Source organism: Nyctereutes procyonoides, unplaced genomic scaffold (genome assembly GCF_905146905.1).
Source record: "Nyctereutes procyonoides isolate TBG_1078 unplaced genomic scaffold, NYPRO_anot_genome, whole genome shotgun sequence".
In the NCBI taxonomy this organism is placed as follows: domain Eukaryota; kingdom Metazoa; phylum Chordata; class Mammalia; order Carnivora; family Canidae; genus Nyctereutes; species Nyctereutes procyonoides.
The window spans coordinates 78,518,831-78,538,719 of record NW_026575146.1 but is presented as its reverse complement, the minus strand read 5'-3'; the positions used below and the strand labels follow the sequence as shown (position 1 = coordinate 78,538,719).

Below are 19,889 nucleotides of genomic sequence, written 5' to 3'. Positions count from 1 at the left end.
CCCGAGCGCCGAGCGCCGGGCGGGACGCGGACGAGGCTGCCGCGCGCCGGCCCCGCCCCGCCCCGCCCCGCCGAGGCGACGCGGACCGCCGCAGGGGCGAGAGCCCGACCCCAGCCCCGCGGACCGACCGACCGACCGACCGACCGACCGACGGACAAAGCCCGGGCGGGGCCGGGAGGGGCCGGGAGGGGCCGGGCGGGGCCGGGGCCGGGGCGGGGCCGGGGCCGGCGGGTCCCCGGGCCGAGCGGGGAAAGGAGGGGCCGCGCGGGCGGCGAGAGAAGGGGAAGGAAGCGGAGGTGCCGGGCGGGCGCGGGGCGCGGGCAGGAAGCGGGGAGGGGCGGCGGGGCGGGGGCCTCCGGAAAAACGCCCCGACTTCCTGCCCCGCCAGAGCCAGGAAGCGGGAGCCGGGACGCAGGGCCCGGGATCGCTGAGCCCGACCTCGGGCGCCCCGCCGGTCACCTCCCCGCGAGGACTCCAGGTACACGGTCCCTGGCCCCGCCCGGCCTCCCGCCCCTTGGCCGCCGGGGGAAGTGGGGAGGAGGAGGGAGGGGGCCGGGGCGCTGCCGGCAGCGCAGGGGCCTCCTAGCGCCGCTCACAGCCTGCGGCCGCCCCTCCCTGGGCCTCAGTTTCCCCATCTGTCAAAGGGGGGCAAAGGGAAGGGAACTAATACCTGCCGAGTGCCCAGTAAGTGGGGATGAAGGGTGCGAGGCCGGAGTCGAGGCCTCCCAACTGTCCAGCAGAGGACGGATGATCACTCCCATTGTACGGGTGGGGAAACTGAGGCTCGGGGAGGGGAACCGGCTTGTCCCAGGCTACACACACACACACCTCGGGGCCGAGTGGTGTTGGGATTTGAACTTGCAGGTGCTTTTGAAGCACCGTCCTCCCACCCCACATGCTTCAGGGCCCCCGAGAAAAGAAAAACGTCAATAACCACGCCGTAGGCCGCTGGGAATGAAGCTGAAAGTTGCAGAGCGCGTTTGAAAGCATTTCTGGAAAGCTCTTTTTCAGGGCCATTAATTATACCCTGAGAGATGGGCTGTAGGGAAGGGAGCTGGAGATCTTCCCCCATTGTACAGGTGGGAAGACTGAGGCTCGGAAAGAATTACTCTTTCCAGGTTACTTAGGCTCGCTGCAAGTCAGCGGGAAGGGTACGCCGGAACCCAGTTTTGCTTCTCAGCCCGAGCAGAAAGCGTGCTGCCGGGGCGGTGGGGGTGCCGGGGCAATTAGCGTACGCCTTGGGAATTCAGCTGGTGAGGAAGTTAGGGAGTTAGGGGTCAGGAAGGCAACCCAGATGGAGGGGGGAACCCAGTCCGAAGACTGAGGGCCAGGGGCGACCAGGAGATCGCGGACTGAGCCTGGACCGGGGAGCTGGAACCGCTCTCCAGTCCGGCTGGGGGGCGGGGGCAGGGGGCGGGGCGCGGTAGAGTGACAGAGGCAGTCGAGATACGGAAACGCCAGCCCTCCAAGGCAGGCCAGAGCGGCCCTATCTGGCCAGCGTGGCGCAGCGGAGAGCTAGAGCGGCCGGCGGGAGGAGTAGAGTCGCCGGGGCCGGAGCCTGGCAGGAGCTGGCCTAGAGCGGCCGGCGGGAGGAGTGGAGCTGGAGGCAAAGGTAGACGCTGGGGCTGCTAGAGCGACTCGGCGGCGGGGGTGGGGGGACCCCGGAGCCGGCGCGCAGAGGCTTCGGTTGTGGAGGCTGCTGTGGATTTTCCTACGACCGGGAGCAGGTGAGGGACGCGGCCCCCGGCGGGCGTCAGACCCTGACTCCGCAGGTCGGCCGCATCATCCCTGGCCGTGCGCACCGCCACGTCCCCTGTAGAATTTGGGGCCCGCGTAGGCCCGCCACGTCCCACGTAGGATTTAGGGGCTGGTGTAGATGCGCCACGTTCCATAGAAATTGCAAGGTCTGTAGACCCCCCAGCTTCCTGCTAGCCCCCCCGTGGAAACTCGGCTTCTTATAGATGTGGGGTCCCCATCGGTCAGTAGCACTCCCTAGAATCCTGGGCCCTGGGACCATCACTTGCTCCTATAGAATTCTGGCCCCCTTTTAAGTCGCCAGAGCTCCTATAGACTGGCTGCTTTACATATGGAATCTTGATGCTGTGTGATCCTTAGCTCCGTGTAGACCCACCATGTGTCAGAATCTGGAGCCTTATACATTCCAAGGGCACCTCATGGGCTTACCTGGACTACTCTGTATTTTAAGTTCTTTAAGGCTTCCGGAGCTTCTTGGGAACCAGGGTCATCCACTCAAGTGTCATAGATCAGAAACCTTGCATAGAATCCAGGCGCCCACGTAGTCCCCAATCGGTGCCTGCTTGCTCTAGGATCCTCACCTCTTAAGAACCTTCTAAACCTTCCCTAACCACCACCACCCCAGAGTCCCCTCTGCTGGACCCTAGGCCTTTTCAGTTGCTTATAGATGCATCTGACAGCTTCAACCTATGATTACCCTTTGTGGCGCCCCCTCACCCTCTATCTCCTAAGCAGCCAACCCCTGCCCCCCTTCCTTGCCAGAATGCTCTCTGAGCCCTAAGCCTCTGCCGAGCAGCCTGAGCAGCAACCTGCACTCCTGCCCAAGTCACAGTGCCCACATACTCCTGACTTTCCCAACACTATAAAGAGACCAGATGTGTTTCAGCTTTGGTTCAGATTTTAGCTTCCTAAAGGTTGGGGCGGGGGGTTCCCCATGCTCTGAAGCAGCACATTCTCATCGTTAAAGTGCATAAACGCTGGAACCAGACTGCCAGGATTCAGAACCAGGTCTGAATCCTGGCTCTGTCCCTTGTGAGCTGTGCCTCGATTTCCTCTTCCGTAAAATGAAGATAGTTATAAAACTGACCTCCAGGGTCATTTAGAGGATTAAATGAGCTAATACCTGTAAAGCAGTAATGTTATGCCTGGTGTATGCTTAATGGCACTTAGGTTAAATGAGCTATTATTTTGTGTTTCCATGATGAGAAACAAAGGAGATAATCTGTGTCAAGTGAATGACATGGGACCCGTCTGGCACTGAGCATTTGCGCACATAACGTGTGTCCTCTCCTTTGCCCTTTGTGGAATCTCCCTGCCTCTTTTGAACCTTCCTGCCCACCCACCCCCCACCCCCTGTGGGTTGAGCATGGTCCTTCCATGTGTGTGGTCATGTTTTCCAGCCAAGAAGTTGCAGCTGGTAGCCTGGTAAAAGTTTTCCACCTCGAAAGGGATTTCGAGAATACTAATTGCATGGGTGCTTGTGGTTGTGAGCTTTAAGTGAGTTCATATGTGAGAAGCACTGGGGGCAGTGCCTAGCACAGTGTGCTAGGTAAGTTTAGCTTTTATAATAAATAATCACTTTGCTATTTTTTTTGTGTGTGTTGGTTTGCAAGTTTATTCACGTGAAGATTTAACAGTGCTCAAATCTTAAATTACCCACACTCAAAGTTGGACAGATACACTGTATGGAAGAGAATAAAAATGTGGTGTGCTCTGGGGAACCCGTGGGATGACACTTGGACACTCCAGAAAGCATCATTGTTTCATGATCGTAATCAAAATTGTAGCCACCATTTATTGAGTGTTAGGGAGGAGGCCTCTGGAGGAGGCAGGAGGGTGAGTCTCCAGTGACCAGGGTTATAAATAGCTTTGGACTGTGGGGGAGCTCCCCCACCCCACTCGTCCACCCCACCCCAACTCCACAGCTCCTTCCCGCCTGACACGGGCTCGAGTGGCATTAGTCAGACTAATTAAGGATACAGAAGATGGTGGTGGGAAGATGCAGGGGGAAGCAGAGACTCTAAGGGAGACAAAATGTGAAAACCAAGCAAGAGATGGGAGAGCGAGAGAGATGAGAGACAACACGTGACACAGTGACTCACAAGGACTCAGAGAGGTGGCCGCAGAACCAGATGTGGGAAGAAGACAGGCAGAGACACCGGCTGAGGGGAAAGATACTTACAGAAGCAGGGTTAGGGCGAGGTGGCGAAGGGGGAGGGGAAGCAGAGATGGTGGGAAAGTGAGACTGGTCTGAAGGGAGGGAGGGGGGGAGACTGAGAAGAGAGGCAAAGACCTGAGGCATGTTCAAGGGACGGCCAGCCAGAGAGCTGGCGGGACAGATGGATACAGGGTGAGGGAGGCAGACACACCTGGGGCTGAGCTAGCTGAGGACTGTCCCTTGCTTTCTGGGACTGGAAGCTGGGGAAGATACCAGGTCCCCGAGGGAAAGAAACTTAGGGTCTGGGGAAAGGAGGTTCAGATTTTTGTTTTCTTATGTGGAGAAGGTTGGGGGTTGGAGGATTTGCCATTAGATTTCCTGTCACAGGAAGTGGGGCTGGTGGGTTCAGAGGCAACATCCGGCCCCAGGCCTGTCAGGTTAAGGAGAGCCCCCCCACACCCCACTTATCTCCTTTCTACCTTTCCTTTAACCTTCCCATCTCTATTAGCCTCCAGGCCCTGCCTCCCTAGGATCAATCCTACAGTGCCTCCTCCCTCAGACCCAGGGGCCCAGTCCCCTCCTCCCTCAGACCCAGGGGTCCAGGCCCCCAGCCCCTCCTCCCTCATACCCAGGGGCCCAGTCCCCTCCTCCCTCAGACCCAGGGCTCTTCCCCCAGTCCCCTCCTCCCTCAGACCCAGGGGCCCAGTCCCCTCCTCCCTCAGACCCAGGGGTCCAGGCCCCCAGCCCCTCCTCCCTCAGACCCAGGGGCCCAGTCCCCTCCTCCCTCAGACCCAGGGCTCTTCCCCCAGTCCCCTCCTCCCTCAGACCCAGGGGCCCAGTCCCCTCCTCCCTCAGACCCAGGGGTCCAGGCCCCCAGCCCCTCCTCCCTCATACCCAGGGGTCCTGCCTCCAGCCCCCCCTCCCTCAGACCTCCAGCCCCCTCCTCCCTCAGACCCAGGAGTTCAGGCCCCAGCCCCTCCTCCCTCAGACCCAGGGATCCAGGCCCCCAGCCCCTCCTCCCTCAGACCCAGGGGTCCAGGCCCCCCAGCCCCCTCCTCCCTTAGACCCAGGGATCCAGGCCCTCAGCCCCCTCCTCCTTCAGACCCAGGGGTCTAGGCCCCCAGCCCCCTCCTCCCTCAGACCCCCAGTCCAGGCCCCCTCCCTCCGCCTTCCTCAGAACCAGGGGTCCAGGCCCCCAGTCCTTCCTCTATTAGGGACCTCAAATTATAGGCTCTCCTGGCCAGAGCTCTCTTATGGACCCAGGCTCCTGGGCCTCCACCCCCCCCCCCCAGGGCTCCCTGTCCTTGGGCTCCCCCCGCCCTGACTGGCCTCTGAAGGGCTCTTTGTCGCCACACAGAGGCCCCATTGAGCTGCAGAGGCTGGGATTGGCGGGGAGGCTGTTTACTCACCTTCACACCTGGGCCAGGAATCTGTGAGTAACCTCCCTGTGCCGCTGCCTCCTGCCCCCCCCTAACCATCGCCCCTCCTCTTCCCCAGCCCTGTGGAGCCCATGGAGGCAGACAACGTTGCCCGAGGGCTGGTGAGTGGAGAGAGCCTGGGAGGGGGAGGGGACTGGGGGGCTGCGAGGTGGGTTTGCACCCCGAGCTGAAGCCATCTCACCTCTTCCACAGGCGCCAGGACCACCGCGGCCTGGCCTGGTGCCAGTCAGCATCATTGGGGCTGAGGACGAGGATTTTGAGAATGAGCTGGAGACGGTGAGGGGGAGATGGGGTGGAAAAGCTTCTGTCCCAGTCTCCCTCATCCCAGCCCTCAAGTCCCACCCTCAGTGTCCCCTCCCTCCTTAGGTCCATGTTGGATGCTGCCTCCTGCCTCCTCTTACTTCCCCATTCCTCTTTCTGTTATCTGGGTACCACCATCCTCATCCCCTACTACTTCATCCTCGATGCCCCATTATGACACAGACTCCCACCCTTGGGTACTCTAACCTCGATTTTTATCACCACCCTCCTTAATTACAGCACAGATCCCTCCTCTGTCTCCTAATGCCTGTCCTCATCGCCCACCATTACCACATTAAATCTCATCCACCTTCCCTAACACCAGCCCTGGCCACCACCATGACCGCATAGACACCTCTGCCAGAAAGGAGAAGGGTTGACCCCCATGTCCCTCCTCTGCTCCCCGCTCTCTCACCCCCATCTCCACCCTCAGAATACAGAGGAGCAAAACAGCCAGTTCCAGAGCCTGGAGCAGGTGAAGCGGCGGCCTGCCCACCTCATGGCCCTCTTGCAGCATGTCGCCCTGCAGTTTGAACCAGGACCTCTGGTGAGGGCAGGGCTGGGTGGGCAGAGGGAGGGGTTGGGTTGGGTTGGGTCAGGCCACAGTACGCAGTGACATAGACAATTGAAGACAAGGAAGGGTCCAGAAAACAGATCCAGAACACACAGCGCAAGATCTAGAAATAGAGAGCCAGAATGCTAGCCATGTGGCCTCTGACAAGATTGCAGGTTCCCCGCGTAAATCTCAGTGAGCAGGGAGTGCAGATGGGAGAGTCCACACAGCAGGGTCACGCAGAGAGCAACGGAGAATCCAGAAGCTGGCAGAGAACATGCCCCCCACCCCCCTTCCCTGCCTGTGACTGGGTCACCTGTCAATGACAGCGCCTTCTCCCACTGGTCCCGGAAGTGGAATCTCCTCTGTGGCCTCAGCGGCCGCCACCAGTCATTAATTCAGAGCCAGTGCGTGGGAGGAAGCCACTAGCCTTCCCACGTCTAGGTAGCACGGCAGGCCCTGGCCCAGAAACAAGAAACGCCTGCAAGCAGCCCACAAGGCAGAGCGAACATAACTCCTGACCCACAGATAGCAGGCAGAAATCACCTGGGCCACGGCGGGTGCGGGACCGTGCTGTCCGGAAGCACCTGCAGAGTCTAGGGAGCCCAGCAGGTGACTTAGGAAGGAAGAGGCCGCTGCGCCGGCTGGAGTGGGGTGCTCTGTGGACAAGGAGCTCATCCGAAGAAGAACCCAAGAACACCCTACAACTGGTGCATAGCCCAGAGCACTGGCCTGGCACGTAGCCCAGGGATGGCGCTTCCTGCCGTGTCCTCTGCCAGATGTGGCAACAGGCCTGACAAGGGTCAGGGGCTTGGCCGAGGTGACCCCGATGGCCCCCAGCTTTGGAATCTCTCCTGTGGCCCCCTCACCTCATCAGCTAGGAAACCGTTCGCCTCTCGTGGAGTTTTGTCGTGGAGTCTGGGGCTGTGCCAAGGTTTGTTCTAAGTGTTTACAGCAGAGAATTAGAGTCCTGCCCCCACCGGGCTGAGTCCTTAGCACACAGACCATGTCACTTACCTGTCGAAAGAGCCCAGGAGCCAAGGCAGGTTGGAGTTTGCAGTGCATTGCCGGCATCACCCAGCATGGGGCTGACACGGAGGCAAGCTCAGGGAATGAGTGTGAATGAGCGAGCCCCACTCGTCCACCTGTTTATTTACCCAGCCCCCACTGCACCCAGGCCCTATCTGGGGCACAGATGAGTCGGAACCTCACATGTGTGCGCACACACACACACACAAAAACCTTCACATTGCTCACGGTATTTCTAGGCTGCCTACTGCCTAGATTCTCTCTTTTTATTTTTATTTTTTTGCTGGTAGAAGCTTCTTTGCTTTTTTTTTTCTTTTTGTATACTTTTTTATTGGAGTTCAATTTGCCAACATATAGCATGACACCCAACGCTCATCCCGTCAAGTTGCGCCCCTCAGTGCCCGTCACCCATCGCCCCAACCGCCCCCCCTTTCCACCACCCCTTGGCTGCCTAGATTCTAATCCCTACTTTGCCACTAACTAGCTGTGTGACCTTGGGCAAGCTTCTTGAGCTCAGTTTTCTCATCTGTAACATGGGATGATGATAGTGCCTATGATTGACCAGGTTAATGTGGGTAAAGCGTGTAGAACAGCATCTGGTGCAGGCCTAGCTTTTTTAACAGTAGCTGGCGGTGGCGGTGGTAGCGATGGTGGTGGTAGCCCTCTTAGTGTAGCAGGTGACAGCAGGAGATGGAACCACAGCCATTTCACAGGATAGAAAATGAGCAAATGCTCCCAGTGGTCCCAGGGAGGCCAGGAGAGGCAAGGGCCGGGGTGTGGGGTGGAGATTAGGGAAAGCTTCCCAGAGGATGTGAGCCTCAGGCTTTTCAAGGGAGAGCGTGGTGTGGGAAGGGGGTGGAGAGGACAGGTGACGCTCTGTCCCCTCAGCTCTGCTGCCTGCACGCGGACATGCTGAGTTCCCTGGGCCCCAAGGAGGCCAAGAAGGCCTTCCTCGACTTCTGCCATTGCTTCCTGGACAAGACGGCGGTGAGAGACACCTTCAAGGGGCCCCAGTCGCCCCACTCCTTGGTCCTGGGGAGACTCTGTGCCAACCTGGCCCTCCCTCCACTGCTCCCTCCCCTCAGACCATTCCCAGCTGTGGCCCCAAGAGCCTGTCACTGCCCAGTCCTCCCCTTCACTCCATTCTCTGTCCCAAGCAGGTTTTGCGGGTGCTAGTCCCTCCCGCCGTCGCCTTTGAACTTGGTAAGGAGAGGGAAGGGGACTGTGGGTGAGGGAGACGGGTGAGGGAGAGGTCTCTGGCAGGGGTCAGCTGTCCCCGAGGGCCCCAGGGCGGGAGGTCACACTCTTCTGCTCATGCGGTCTCACTCTCCTGCTCATGCAGACAGCACAGATTCCTTCCCCCCTGGCCATAGCGGCCCAAGGAAGTGTGGCTGTCGCAATCCAAGGGTAGGTGGAACTGGCCCCCAGCCCCCTGCCTGTGTCCCCGCAGACCGCACGCGGCCCGAGGTCATCTCCGAGGACTTGCAGCGGCAGTTTGTACAGGAGGTAGTGCAGAGCCAGCAGGCAGCTGTTAGCCGGCTGCTGGAGGACTTCCGCTCCAAGCGGCTCATGGGCATGACACCCTGGGAGCAGGACCTGACCCAGCTGGAGGCCTGGGTTGGGCGGGACCGTGCCAACTTTGAGGCCCGGGAGCGGCACCTGGCTGAACGGCTGCTGGCCCACCTGGAAGAGATGCAGTGAGTGGGGCCTGCCCCTCCCCAGCCTGTGTCCCTGCAGTGTCAGGGTTCATTCCTTAACATTTGGGCTCTGCCTCTGACTTCTGGGTTTCCCCATTTTAATTTGCCTGGTTTTGTGTTGTCTGTTCTTGGTTTTGGGGAACCCTCCCAGTTTCCAGGTCTTTCTGCGGTCTTGTGTTTGGGCCTGGTGCTTGGGTCCTGTTGCTGCAGCTCCGAGCTGCCTCACAAGAGACACTCCTCCCTACTGTGATCCTCCTTCTCTGTAGCCTTGGTACTCTTCCTCTCTGCCTCTCCTTGCTCCTGTCCATGCTTCTAAGGGGACAGCAACCCGGACATTTGTGCTTAAAGGACAGGGACCCAGGCTTAGCAAGTTTGTCTCTTCCTTATTTTTGCAGACACACCATCTCTAACGATGAGGAAAAGAGGTGATGATGGAAGCAGAGAGGACAGCAGGAGAGGCATTTAGTCCCCTGGGCCCTGGGGAGGAGGATTGGGGATCAGGGTCCTGGGCACGGAACAACATCCTGGTCCTGTCCTCTGGAGCCCTCTCCCCCTTCCTCAGACACTCAGCTGGAAGCGGTTGTGGGGTTGTGGGGGGAGCAAATGAGGAGGGGAAGGCTCAGGAACAGCAGTGTCCCTGCAGCCATAGGCGTGTGTGCGTCCACGCACGTGTTGGGGCCCTCACCGTCCCCTCCCCACAGTGCCGCTGTGGTCAACGCCATCAGCCTGTACATGCGCCACCTTGGGGTGCGGACCAAGAGCGGAGACAAGAAGTCAGGGATGAATTTCTTCCGCAAAAAGGTGCCTCCCTGATCCCCCAAATCTGGCCCCTTTCTCCCCGAGAGACCCTCAGGGAGTCCCGTGACTTGCCCCTGGGGTATGATTCTGCTTTGTTGGGTCTCAGAGATGCTTAGCTCCCTCTCTGCTCTCCCTACTTCCCTCAGGTGATGGGAAATCGGCGGTCAGATGAGCCAACCAAGACCAAAAAAGGCCTGAGCATCTTCCTAGACCCTGCTCGCTGGAACCGGGGAGAGCCTCAGGGTGAGGTGCCCCACCTCAGGACCCCTGCCCCATGACTTCCCCACATAACCCCCGCCTCATTATCCCATCTCTTGTTTCAGCCTCAGATTTCCGACACCTCAAAGTCGAGACTGATGGTAATGGTCCTACCTGAAGCCCGGGTGGCAGTGGGGGGCGGGGGGCTGGAGATTGGGGGGGGCTAGGGGTGGGGGGGAGGGGACAGGGTGTGCTCCTGGGCGGAGGGGAGGATGGGGCTGGGCACAGGCTGCTGTGGATTAGAGTAGCTGGGCTCTCATTTCCCCCTGTTCCCTGGATGTCTCCCTAGCTGAGAAACCAGGCCTTACGGAAAGGAAGGGAGGCCTGGGGGTGCCCTCCCGGGACCGGAATGTTGGGGCTCCTGGGCAGGATGTCCCTGGAGTTTCTCTGCACCCTCTGCCTGGGGACAGCCCTGACCGGGAACCAGGTGAGTTTCTTGCCCCCCACCCCCACCCCAGAGAGACTACCCCTCAGTTCTCCACTTGCCCCTCCCTGTTCCTGGTCACCAGTATTATTATTTTATTTTTTCAAAGATTTTATTTCTTTATCATGAGAGACACAGAGAGAGAGGTATAGACATAGGCAGAGGGAGAAGCAGGCTCCCTGTGGGGACCCTGATGCGGGACTCGATCCCAGGACCCCAGGATCACACCCTGAGCTGAAGGCAGATGCTCAACCACTGAGCCACCCAGCTGTCCTGCGGTCACCAGTATTATTAATAACCACCCCCCTTCCCTCAGTTCATCCATTCCACGGCTTTCCTCTCAAGCTTGAGTCTCTATCCTGGTGATGCATAGTGCACCTCCTTGGACTACATTTCCCATCCGCCCCACGGCATCATTTGCCAGAACCCTCTCTGAGTACATTGTCAGTCACCCCATGGATCTGAGACAGCAGTTGGCCAACCCTGGCCTTGGTTCAAGTCCCAGCTCTGCGGCTTACTTGGGTTATATCTTGGAAGCCCTGCCTGAGCCTCAGTCTTCTCATTCCTAAATGGGGTCTACCCTCTTCCTGCAAGTCCTGGCTTAGGGTTGGGAGAAGGAAGGGACGTGGAGGCATCACCCAGAGCACCCAGTCTGCCCTGGTTCTGTGGCTTCTTCACCCCCATGGCCCCAGCTGCCCATGGCCATGTGCTCTGAGGCCTTTCCGTCGGTTCATCCCCCACCCAAGTGCCAGGCAGCTGCTGGTGTCAGCCAGGCACTGGATGGCTTTAGCCCCCGTCCCCCATTCCCTGGGAGGAAATGGAGGCCCCAGAGTGTGGGTCTTGCCCCTGGGCCCCAGCAGCCAGCCCTGCTCTCCCTCCCCCTCATCCCCACAGGTACTGACACCCCGCCAGAGCTGGGGGACCCACCCCCCCAGGGCCCGGCCAGCCTGGAGCCCCCAGGGCCCTCGGAGAGCACCGAGGAGGGTCCTGACACAGAGAGGTGCCCAGGGCTGGGTGCGGGCGGTGGGGTGCGGGTACTGGGTGCAGAAATGGGCTTATCAGGCTGGGGAGGCGCGTGCCGGGGGTCGCGCTGCCATTTGCTCCTGCTGTCCCTGAGCCATCTCCACTCTGCTCTGCTCCTCCCTCTGTCCATTTTCTGCCTCTTTCCATCCTCCACTTTTCCTTTTCTCATTTTCTCTTCCCTCTTCCTCCTCCTGCACTCTTGGCGCCCTTCTTCACCCCTCCAGGTTTCCATCCCCTCCCCTCCTCTTCTGAGCCACTGCCCTGCCCTGCGCCTTGCTCCTGCCTCCTGGTGCCCTATCTTCCATCCCCCACCCTCTGTGCTCCAAGCCCGGGGGCCCTGTCCTCCTCACAGTTGGGGGGCAGGCTCTGCCCCCTGCCTGTCCTTGTGCCGCAGCTTTGGGGGCCCTTTGGGGGGCGGGGGAGGTGAGTTGGGTTCCATTTGGGTCCTTCTCTGACCCTGTGCCCCTCTCTCCCCAGAAGGTGGAAGAGGTGGGTGCCTGGGCCCTGGGTGGGGGGAGGGCTAGCCCCTCCCCCCATTTCTCCCAGCCCCTCCCCTCTCCCCATGGGCCACCCCCTCCCCTTCACCCTGCAAGGGGTGGGTGGGGACATCACCCTCCCAGCAGAAGAGCTAAGTATTGAAATCTCCTTCCCTCCCTGCTCTGCAGCCCCCCAACCCCGTTGCCTCAGGGAAGGGAGGGGTCAGTCCTGTGCTCCATGCTGGGTTTCCCTCCCCACCCCCAACAAGACTCCCTGTCCCTCCTGACCACCCCCACTGCCCCAGCACCCCGAAATCCCACAGCTCCTTCTGACTCTCTCCTCTCTTCTGTTGCATGTTTGATCTCTGTCCTGGTCTCCCCTACCCTGGTCCCCCGTCTGTCCCCGTCCTGGTCTCTCCCTGTCTGTCCTTGACCTGGTATCTCCCCACCTGTGTCCCTGACCTGGTATCTCCCGGTCTCTGTCCCTCTCCTGGTCTCTCCTCAACTGTCCCTGTCTTGGTCTCTCCCCGTCTCTGTCCCTGTCTTCTGTCTTGGTCTCTGTCTTGGTCTCTCCCTGTCTCTGTCCTTGTCTTGGTCTCTGTCCCTGTCTCTGTCCTGGCCTCTGCCTGACTCTGTCCTTGGCCTCGGGGTCCAGGCTGTCGGGGCGTCTGGGGCGCTCGGAGAGCCTGCGGGTGAGTGACCGCCGCCGGCCTTCCCGGGGCAGCCTCGGGGCTAAGGGCCGGGGTGGGGGCCGCTCCCGGAGTGACGTGGACATGGACCCCAGCTCTGCCACGGCTGTGCTTGGCCCTGCCCGACGAGCCACGTAGGTCATTCCTCCCCCACCTACTGAGGCAGCCTGGAGAGTCAGGAGGATGGTGGGGGAGGGGTTGTTGCCAGATTACAGGGAACTGGGTATTGGATGCTAAGGTCACTGAGGCCACAGGAGAGGGATGGGACTCTTCTTTCCAGAGATTTGGGGACTGCTCTCCAGCATGGGCTACTTTGGAGGTGTCGAATGCCAAGGCCACGGGATTAGGGGGATGGGGTTGACACTAGGAATGGAAGTCTCCTTCCTGGGATGCCCCAAGCTGGGGCCCTAACAAGGCCTCTGTCTCACAGCCCTGAGCCTGGAGACGAAGGGGACCCTGGGCGGTCAGGACTAGAGCTGGAACCAGAAGAGCCCCCTGGCTGGCGGGAGCTCATCCCCCCAGGCACCCTGCACAGCCTGCCTAAGAGCCAGGTGAAGCGGCAGGAGGTCATCAGCGGTGAGTACCACCCACTGCAGCCCACTGTGGCCAGGGACACCACCCAGTGCTGGCAGGGACAGGGAGCTGTCCATCCCCGAGCAGAACTTGAAGGCAGCCAGTTTCCACCGAGGGCCATTTGTTATGTAAACTGTAGAACAGCAACTCACAGAACTGGAATGTGGCTGTCAGTGTCAAAGTGACATTCCCCGCGAATTTTTCATAGTGTAGGGCAATGCTGGTAAGAGCTGGAAAGGGTATATAAAGTTGTATTTCTAGCGTAAATCTTTGTTACCTTATTTGGGTAGTAATAGTCCCTGCCTCAAAAAACTGTCACGAAGCTGAGGTGATTCATGCAAGGCATTTAGCACGCTCCCTGTAGGGCCGGGTAAGAACATTCCAGTGAAACTGTTCTTACTGTGATCTTAACCATTCAGGGGCAAAAAGAGTCCCACGGGAACAAGTTTCGGAAGATAATCAATATATTATCAGTGCTTGCCTCTGGGCGGGTAGATGATGGAAGTATTGTTTCGGCCTTGATTCTCGTCTGTGATTTCGAATTGTGTGTGTGGAGGCCGTTTGGCCAAAGTAGGACACTTTTTTTGGAAGCTGTGGTTTGGGAGTTTATTTACAAGTTGTTTAATAGTAAGAAGGGCACTGATTCGGAATTGTCAGGGCAGTGGGTGAATACTTTTTGTGTCGGATCCTTCTAAGGATATGAGCAAAACAAAACTGTTATCTGGTAGAATTTTCTGGAATGATGAAAACATGCAATATCTGTGCTGTCCAACGTGGTTACCACCAGCCACGTAACGGCCATTGAACACTTGAAATGTGACAATTACGACTGACAACTGAATTTTGTATTTCGTTTCGATTAAAATCTGAAGGCCTGTATGTGGTTAGGGGCTACCGTAGCAGACAGCACAGCCATTTCTCTGATCAGAAAAATATTTGTAACACAGAATTGTGTGTTTGTCTCCAAGCACTCCTGGGGCCCCTGAAACCCAGGCATGTTCCCTCTGGGTGTGTGGGGGGAAATCCCTGGATCCAAGGCTATCAACATGAGTGTAAAGGGTATCATTATTCCAGAAACCAAGGCCGGGAGACTTGCTGGACGCTAAACACACTTGCAGGCTTGCTGGTGGTGGTGCAGCCAACTCACCCCACTTTGCCTGGGACTCTCCCAGTTGAGCACTGAAAATCCCATGTTACGAGAAAGACCTCGGTGCCAGGCACACAGGGACTGTTGGTCACCCCAGCCGACGGCTGCAGCCAAGGAAAACCGGCAGTAGGTTAAGGAATCCTTAGTGGCTATTTCAGGGCTGAACGATTCCATCCAGAGAGAACCATCCCTGTCCCCCATCCCCAGCCTGCCTCTGAAACTGCACCCCATCGTTTGCACCCTCCGCAACCATGCTTTCTGCTCGGTGGCCCCACAGAGCTACTGGTGACAGAGGCTGCCCATGTGCGCATGCTCCGGGTGCTGCATGACCTCTTCTACCAGCCCATGTTGGAAGGGAACTTCTTCTCCATGGAGGATCTACAGAACATCTTCCCCAGCCTGGACGAGCTCATCGAGGTGCATTGTGAGTGCAGGGCCATGGCCCACCGTGTACCCCACCACGGGCTCCCTCCTCCAGGCTTTTGGCGGCTCAGCCTGGAGCCTAGCACCTTCTCCTTGAGTGCCTGCTATGGGCAGCTTCTTTTTTAGCCCTGGGGCAGCCCCAGACCCCCCAGAGCTCACATTCCAGGGGGCACATCAACAAGCTCATGGCACCGGGGTGGGGGTCGCGGGGACAGCCCATTGGCCCCAAGGATCTGACAGGCACACTTGCAGCCCAGCCTCTGCCACCTGCTGGTTAGTTCTACAGACAACCTTGTGGGCCCTGATGGAACACCCCCTTCCCTCATGCTCTCCACAGCCCTGTTCCTTGATCGACTGATGAAGCGGAGGCAGGATAGTGGCTGCCTCATTGAGGAGATCGGAGATGTACTGCTGGCCCGGGTGAGGGCGCCCAGCCCCTGCCCCCACTCAGGTCCCCTCCTCCCAGCCAGGGACCTGGAATCCAGGCCCCCGAAGGCCAGGTGTCAAGCCTCTCCCCGATCAAGACCCAGGGGTCTGGGCCCCTCACCCTGTCCTCCTGTCTAGGCTGCTATTCCCATGTGAGGCCATGTTCTTCCCAATCCCACCTGAGACACCCTCCCTGGCCTGAATCTCGCTGTAGTTTGATGATGCCGAAGGCAAATGGTTCCAGAAAATCTCCTCCCGCTTCTGCAGCCGCCAGTCATTTGCCTTAGAGCAGCTCAAAGCCAAGCAGCGCAAGGATCCTCGGTTCTGTGCCTTTGTGCAGGTAAGGGGGAGGTCTGGGCCCCGGGGTCCCAGGGGAGGAAGGGGCTGGTGTCACAGTCCTAGAGGCGGGCCGGTATGGGCCACCTCAGCACCGCTCTGCCCTCAGGAGGCCGAGAGCCGCCCACGGTGCCGCCGCCTGCAGCTGAAGGATATGATCCCCACGGAGATGCAGCGTCTGACCAAGTACCCCCTGCTCCTGCAGAGCATTGGGCAGAACACAGGTGCCAGCCCCCAGAGCTGCTGGGCCCCGGCTCTCCCATCTCTAACCGTGGCTGTGGGAGCAGGAGCTTCCTGGTTGGGGTTTCACCAGGGCTGGTTTCTCCTTTGCCACAGAAGAGCCAGCAGAACGGGAGAAAGTGGAACTGGCAGCTGAGTGCTGCCGGGAAATTCTGCACCATGTTAACCAAGCCGTGCGTGACATGGAGGACCTGCTGGTAAGTGCTGCCGAAATCCTGGGCCCAGGCTGATGAGGCGTCCACATGCGGAGATTGGCGGGCCCTTGTCTTGTCTACCTTGGGGCCACTTCTCTGGAGGTCAGGCCCGGTCCTCGGCGTGTCCCCCTCAGGGTCACTGTGGATCAGGCCCGGCCCTCGGCGTGTCCCCCTCAGGGTCACTGTGGGTCAGGCCCGGCCCTCGGCGTGTCCCCTGACTCTCCCTTCCCTGCCCCAGCGGCTCAAGGATTATCAGAAGCGCCTGGACTTGTCCCTCCTGCGGCAGAGCAGCGACCCCATGCTAAGCGAGTTCAAGGTGACCCCTGCCTGCCTGACCTCCCCTCCTCTCCCTGGCCTCCGCCTGCCCTCGGCCAGCCCTGACCCTCCTGCCCAGGGAATCTCTGATAATGCACCCAGGGAGTGAGAGCCACCCCTTCGCCCCGAACCCCCTCATTCTCTGTGGCTTGCCCATCCTGACCCCTGCCTACAGTCCTGCCCCCACGGTCAGCCCCACCCGGCTCCACCCTCGCCTGTGCCGACCATGACTCCTTCCTGCCTCCAGAACCTGGATATCACCAAAAAGAAGCTGATCTACGAGGGTCCGCTGACGTGGCGGCTGACAAAGGACAAGGCTGTAGGTTAGCGCTGGGCAGTGAGTGGAGCCTGGGGGTGGGATGCTGGGGGGTGGGGGTGGCTGCTGAGCACAGGCCTTGCTCCGCAGAGGTACACGTGCTGCTGCTGGATGACCTGCTGCTGCTGCTCCAGCGCCAGGACGATCGGCTGCTGCTCAAGTCCCACAGCCGGACGCTGACACCCACACCCGACGGCAAGACCATGCTGCGGCCGGTGCTGCGGCTCACCTCCGCCATAACCCGCGAGGTGGCTACCGGTAAGGCCCTGCCCTGTGGCCCCGGGAGCTTCCCCTGCCCATGGAATGGGAGGTGACCCTCCCAAACGCACACTCTGGCACCGGGAGGTGGCTGCAGAGGCGGAGGAGTGGGAAAATGTGAGAGGGGCCCTGGAGCTGGGCACGGCCGGGGGGCTAGGAGGGTTGTGGATCTTAAGATAGGAGATGGGCAGCCCCCCAGGGGTTTACCCAGAGGAGCAGCCAACCCTGACCTTAGGGGAGCAGGGGTGGAGGCTGGAGCCTAGTGAGGAGGGGCTTGCAGACATGCTGCCAGGAGGCCACACCAGTGGCTCTGGGGTTTTTTTTAGGGAGAGCCAGACTGGGAACCTGCTGACTGATGGATTAGGGGGTGAGAGGGTGAGAGGGAAGCCTCTGGAGGATGCATGAGAGGGATGGGGTGAGCTGGGGGAACCTAAGGCCACCACCATGGGGCTCCCTCAGCTCAGGGGAAGTGCATACCAGGGTGACCCTGGCTCTGAGCCCCCTCTCCCTCCCCTTGCAGATCACAAAGCTTTCTATGTCCTTTTTACCTGGGACCAGGAGGCCCAGATATATGAGCTGGTGGCCCAGACGGTGTCGGAACGGAAGAAGTGAGGGGGGTCTGGGTTCTAAACTCGGGTGGAAGAGGAAGCCCAAGCCCCTGGGGCTCTGGGGTCAGGCCAGGGGTGGGAGGCCCTGGCACAGGATCTGGGGTCTCTGACTGCCTGCCCTGGGGGCTGACCTGTCTCCTCAGCTGGTGTTCCCTCATCACTGAAACTGCTGGATCCTTGAAGGTCCCTGCCCCCGCCTCTCGCCCCAAACCCCGGCCCAGCCCAAGCAGGTGAGGGAGGACATCGGAGGGCTGAGGGGCCAGGGGAGAGTGTGTGTTTCCAGAACCTGAGCTCTGGCCCTGTCTGTGTACGGGTGTGTGTGCAGGTGTGTGCCACTCCACCACAGCTCATCTGGCCCCTGTCCAGGCTCCCCATGTCTCCCATCTCCCAGCTTCAACTTCTGTTTCTGTCTCTGGACAACCACCCCCACCCCATCTCCTTCTGCTGTCCTGCTGCTGCCTCTTGGGGCTGGGGGGGGGGGTCACCCAGTATTTCCTACCCACAGCACCCGAGAACCCCTGCTCAGCAGCTCAGAGAATGGCAATGGTGGTGGCCGAGAGATGCCCCCAGCTGACGGTGAGCCTTTGAGGGGATGCAGAGTGGGGGCAGGGTGTCCCTAGGAGGCCAGGCAGGAACTGAGCACCCTGTCCGCTCCCCTACCTGCCAGGCCAGACGGAGAGAATCCTCAGCACCCTCCTGCCCTACTGCAGGCCCCGCCCTGAGGGCCAGCTTGCTGCCAAGGCCCTTGAGAAAGGTAGGTTGGCACTGCCCACGAGGGGCTGCTACTCCCCTCCTGCCCCGGCCCTGCGCCGTACCAGGTCTGCACCCGCCTGCACCCTCGTGGCCCTGACCCCTCTTCTCCTGCAGCCTTTGGCCTTCCCTTGATGCCCTCCATCCTCCGTGCCCCCCCACCTCTCCTCTGCACCCCCTTCCCATCCCCCAGCCCTACCTTCAACCTGGCTCCCACCTTTCCCTCCCGGTCCCCTGCAGCAACCCCCCTTCCAGCCCTGCTTCTCACTCTGTCCCCTTGTCCCTGCCAGTGCTGTCCCTGAAGCAGCTCCTGTTTCCCTCGGAGGAAGACAGTGGGGCAGGGCCTCCCCAGGAAGGGGATGGGGTCCCTGGGGGTGGCCCCCTGAGCCCGACACAGACCCACACCCAGGAAATTCGGGAAAAGCTGCTCAGCCTGGAGGAGACCATGAAACAGCTGGAGGTGGTGGCCTGGGAGAGAGGGGCAGGGCAGAGGGGAGGATGGGGCTGATTTGGAAGACGGACCCCTTTCATGGAGGACTCCCCCACCAGGAGGTGGAGGAGGAATTTTGTCACCTGCGACTCCTCCTGTCTCAGCTTGGGGAGAACAGCACCCCCCAGCCTGGGTGTACCTGAGGCTCCTTGGGCCAGGCAGGTAAGAACCAGAGGGCCCTAAGCTCTGCCCGGAGGGGAGGGACTGGAGTGGGCATCTCAGGGGCTCCCTTCACAGCCCCAGAGTGCTCGCTCCCCCCCTCTTAGCCTCTCTGCATCTCAGGGTTCCACCTCCCAGTATGTCTCCTCCTTTGGCTCTTCTGTGCCCTCTCTGCCTGGTCCTCCCCCTCTCCTCCTCCTCCCTCCCCCCTTCCCTGTTTCTCTTCATCTCTCCCCATCTCCTTTCTCCTACATCCCCCAGGCCTTTTGCAAGACTGAGGGCCACCCGCCGCCACCGCACAGCACAGCTGCCGCAGCATCTCCAACCCCAAGGGTCCGAGGAGAGGGAACCGGGCTGCCAGGGGGGCCATGCCTGGGGGGGCCCAGCTGGGATCACTGCCTCCCCCAACTTCCCATTGGCCTTGGCCTTCTCTCTCTCCTGCCTTCTGCTTGGGGGACTCAGGGCTTCATTCCGGCAGGGGGGAACCACAGTGACCCTCTCCCATTCCCCAGGCCATCTCAGTAGTGCCTGGGGGGGGCACCCCTCCATTCCCCACCCCCAAGTGCCTTTGCTCTGTTTTTACACCCTGAATTGGAGGTTTATTTTTTAATATATATTATCTAAGGAGAGGTCTGTGTTTGTGAGGATGGGGTAAGGGCCCTGGAGTGGCTTCTGGAATCCTTGGTGACTCTCTGGCATCACCTTTCTGGGTCTATCCCCCCTGCCTTTCTCCAGTTCTCCCTTCCTTCCTTCCTGTGCTTTGACAGTGACACCCCAGGTGACCTCCCTCCCTCCCTCCCCTGCATCCCAAGCCCCCACTGTCACCCATGACGCCGGGCTCCCCCATGGCTCACACTCCTTTCCGCTCTTTTATTTTTGTAGTAAACTCTCTGGAGGTGGCTGGTGGGGGTGGTGGAGAGCTGGTGGGGAGGGGGCCCTCCTGGGCGGGGGCTGGGGGCGGGGTTATTGCTCTGAGCTCCCTGTCCCCAGGGGGCCTGTGTGGGGAGGGTGTCAGGACTGGGGCCGGCACAAGGGGAGACACAGCCGCACAAACA

The 19,889-nt window shown here is 60.0% G+C and overlaps 1 protein-coding gene across 7 annotated transcripts; it reads left to right on the top strand.

Annotated features, from left to right (window-relative positions):
* Positions 1 to 346: 346 nt before the first annotated feature.
* Positions 347 to 19,463, top strand: ARHGEF1 (Rho guanine nucleotide exchange factor 1). 7 transcript variants are annotated; one of them, XM_055310611.1, is made up of 30 exons: positions 369 to 478; positions 5,271 to 5,453; positions 5,545 to 5,628; positions 6,086 to 6,199; positions 8,123 to 8,221; positions 8,395 to 8,437; positions 8,685 to 8,931; positions 9,327 to 9,356; positions 9,633 to 9,732; positions 9,876 to 9,972; positions 10,053 to 10,088; positions 10,277 to 10,414; positions 11,306 to 11,411; positions 12,566 to 12,733; positions 13,030 to 13,175; positions 14,597 to 14,743; positions 15,080 to 15,162; positions 15,383 to 15,508; positions 15,614 to 15,728; positions 15,841 to 15,941; positions 16,177 to 16,254; positions 16,501 to 16,576; positions 16,660 to 16,827; positions 17,348 to 17,435; positions 17,579 to 17,665; positions 17,941 to 18,011; positions 18,103 to 18,189; positions 18,476 to 18,645; positions 18,735 to 18,837; positions 19,096 to 19,463. In XM_055310611.1, exons 2-29 carry the CDS (start codon positions 5,424 to 5,426, stop codon positions 18,816 to 18,818), a joined length of 2,919 nt encoding a protein of 972 aa, XP_055166586.1. In that variant the 5' UTR covers positions 369 to 478; positions 5,271 to 5,423; the 3' UTR covers positions 18,819 to 18,837; positions 19,096 to 19,463. The 7 variants fall into 7 exon arrangements, with proteins under 7 accessions (XP_055166579.1, XP_055166580.1, XP_055166586.1 ...); XM_055310604.1 differs by lacking the exon at positions 12,566 to 12,733 and having other exon boundaries at positions 347 to 478; positions 5,411 to 5,453; XM_055310605.1 differs by lacking the exon at positions 12,566 to 12,733 and having other exon boundaries at positions 347 to 478.
* The last annotated feature ends 426 nt before the right edge of the window (positions 19,464 to 19,889 follow it).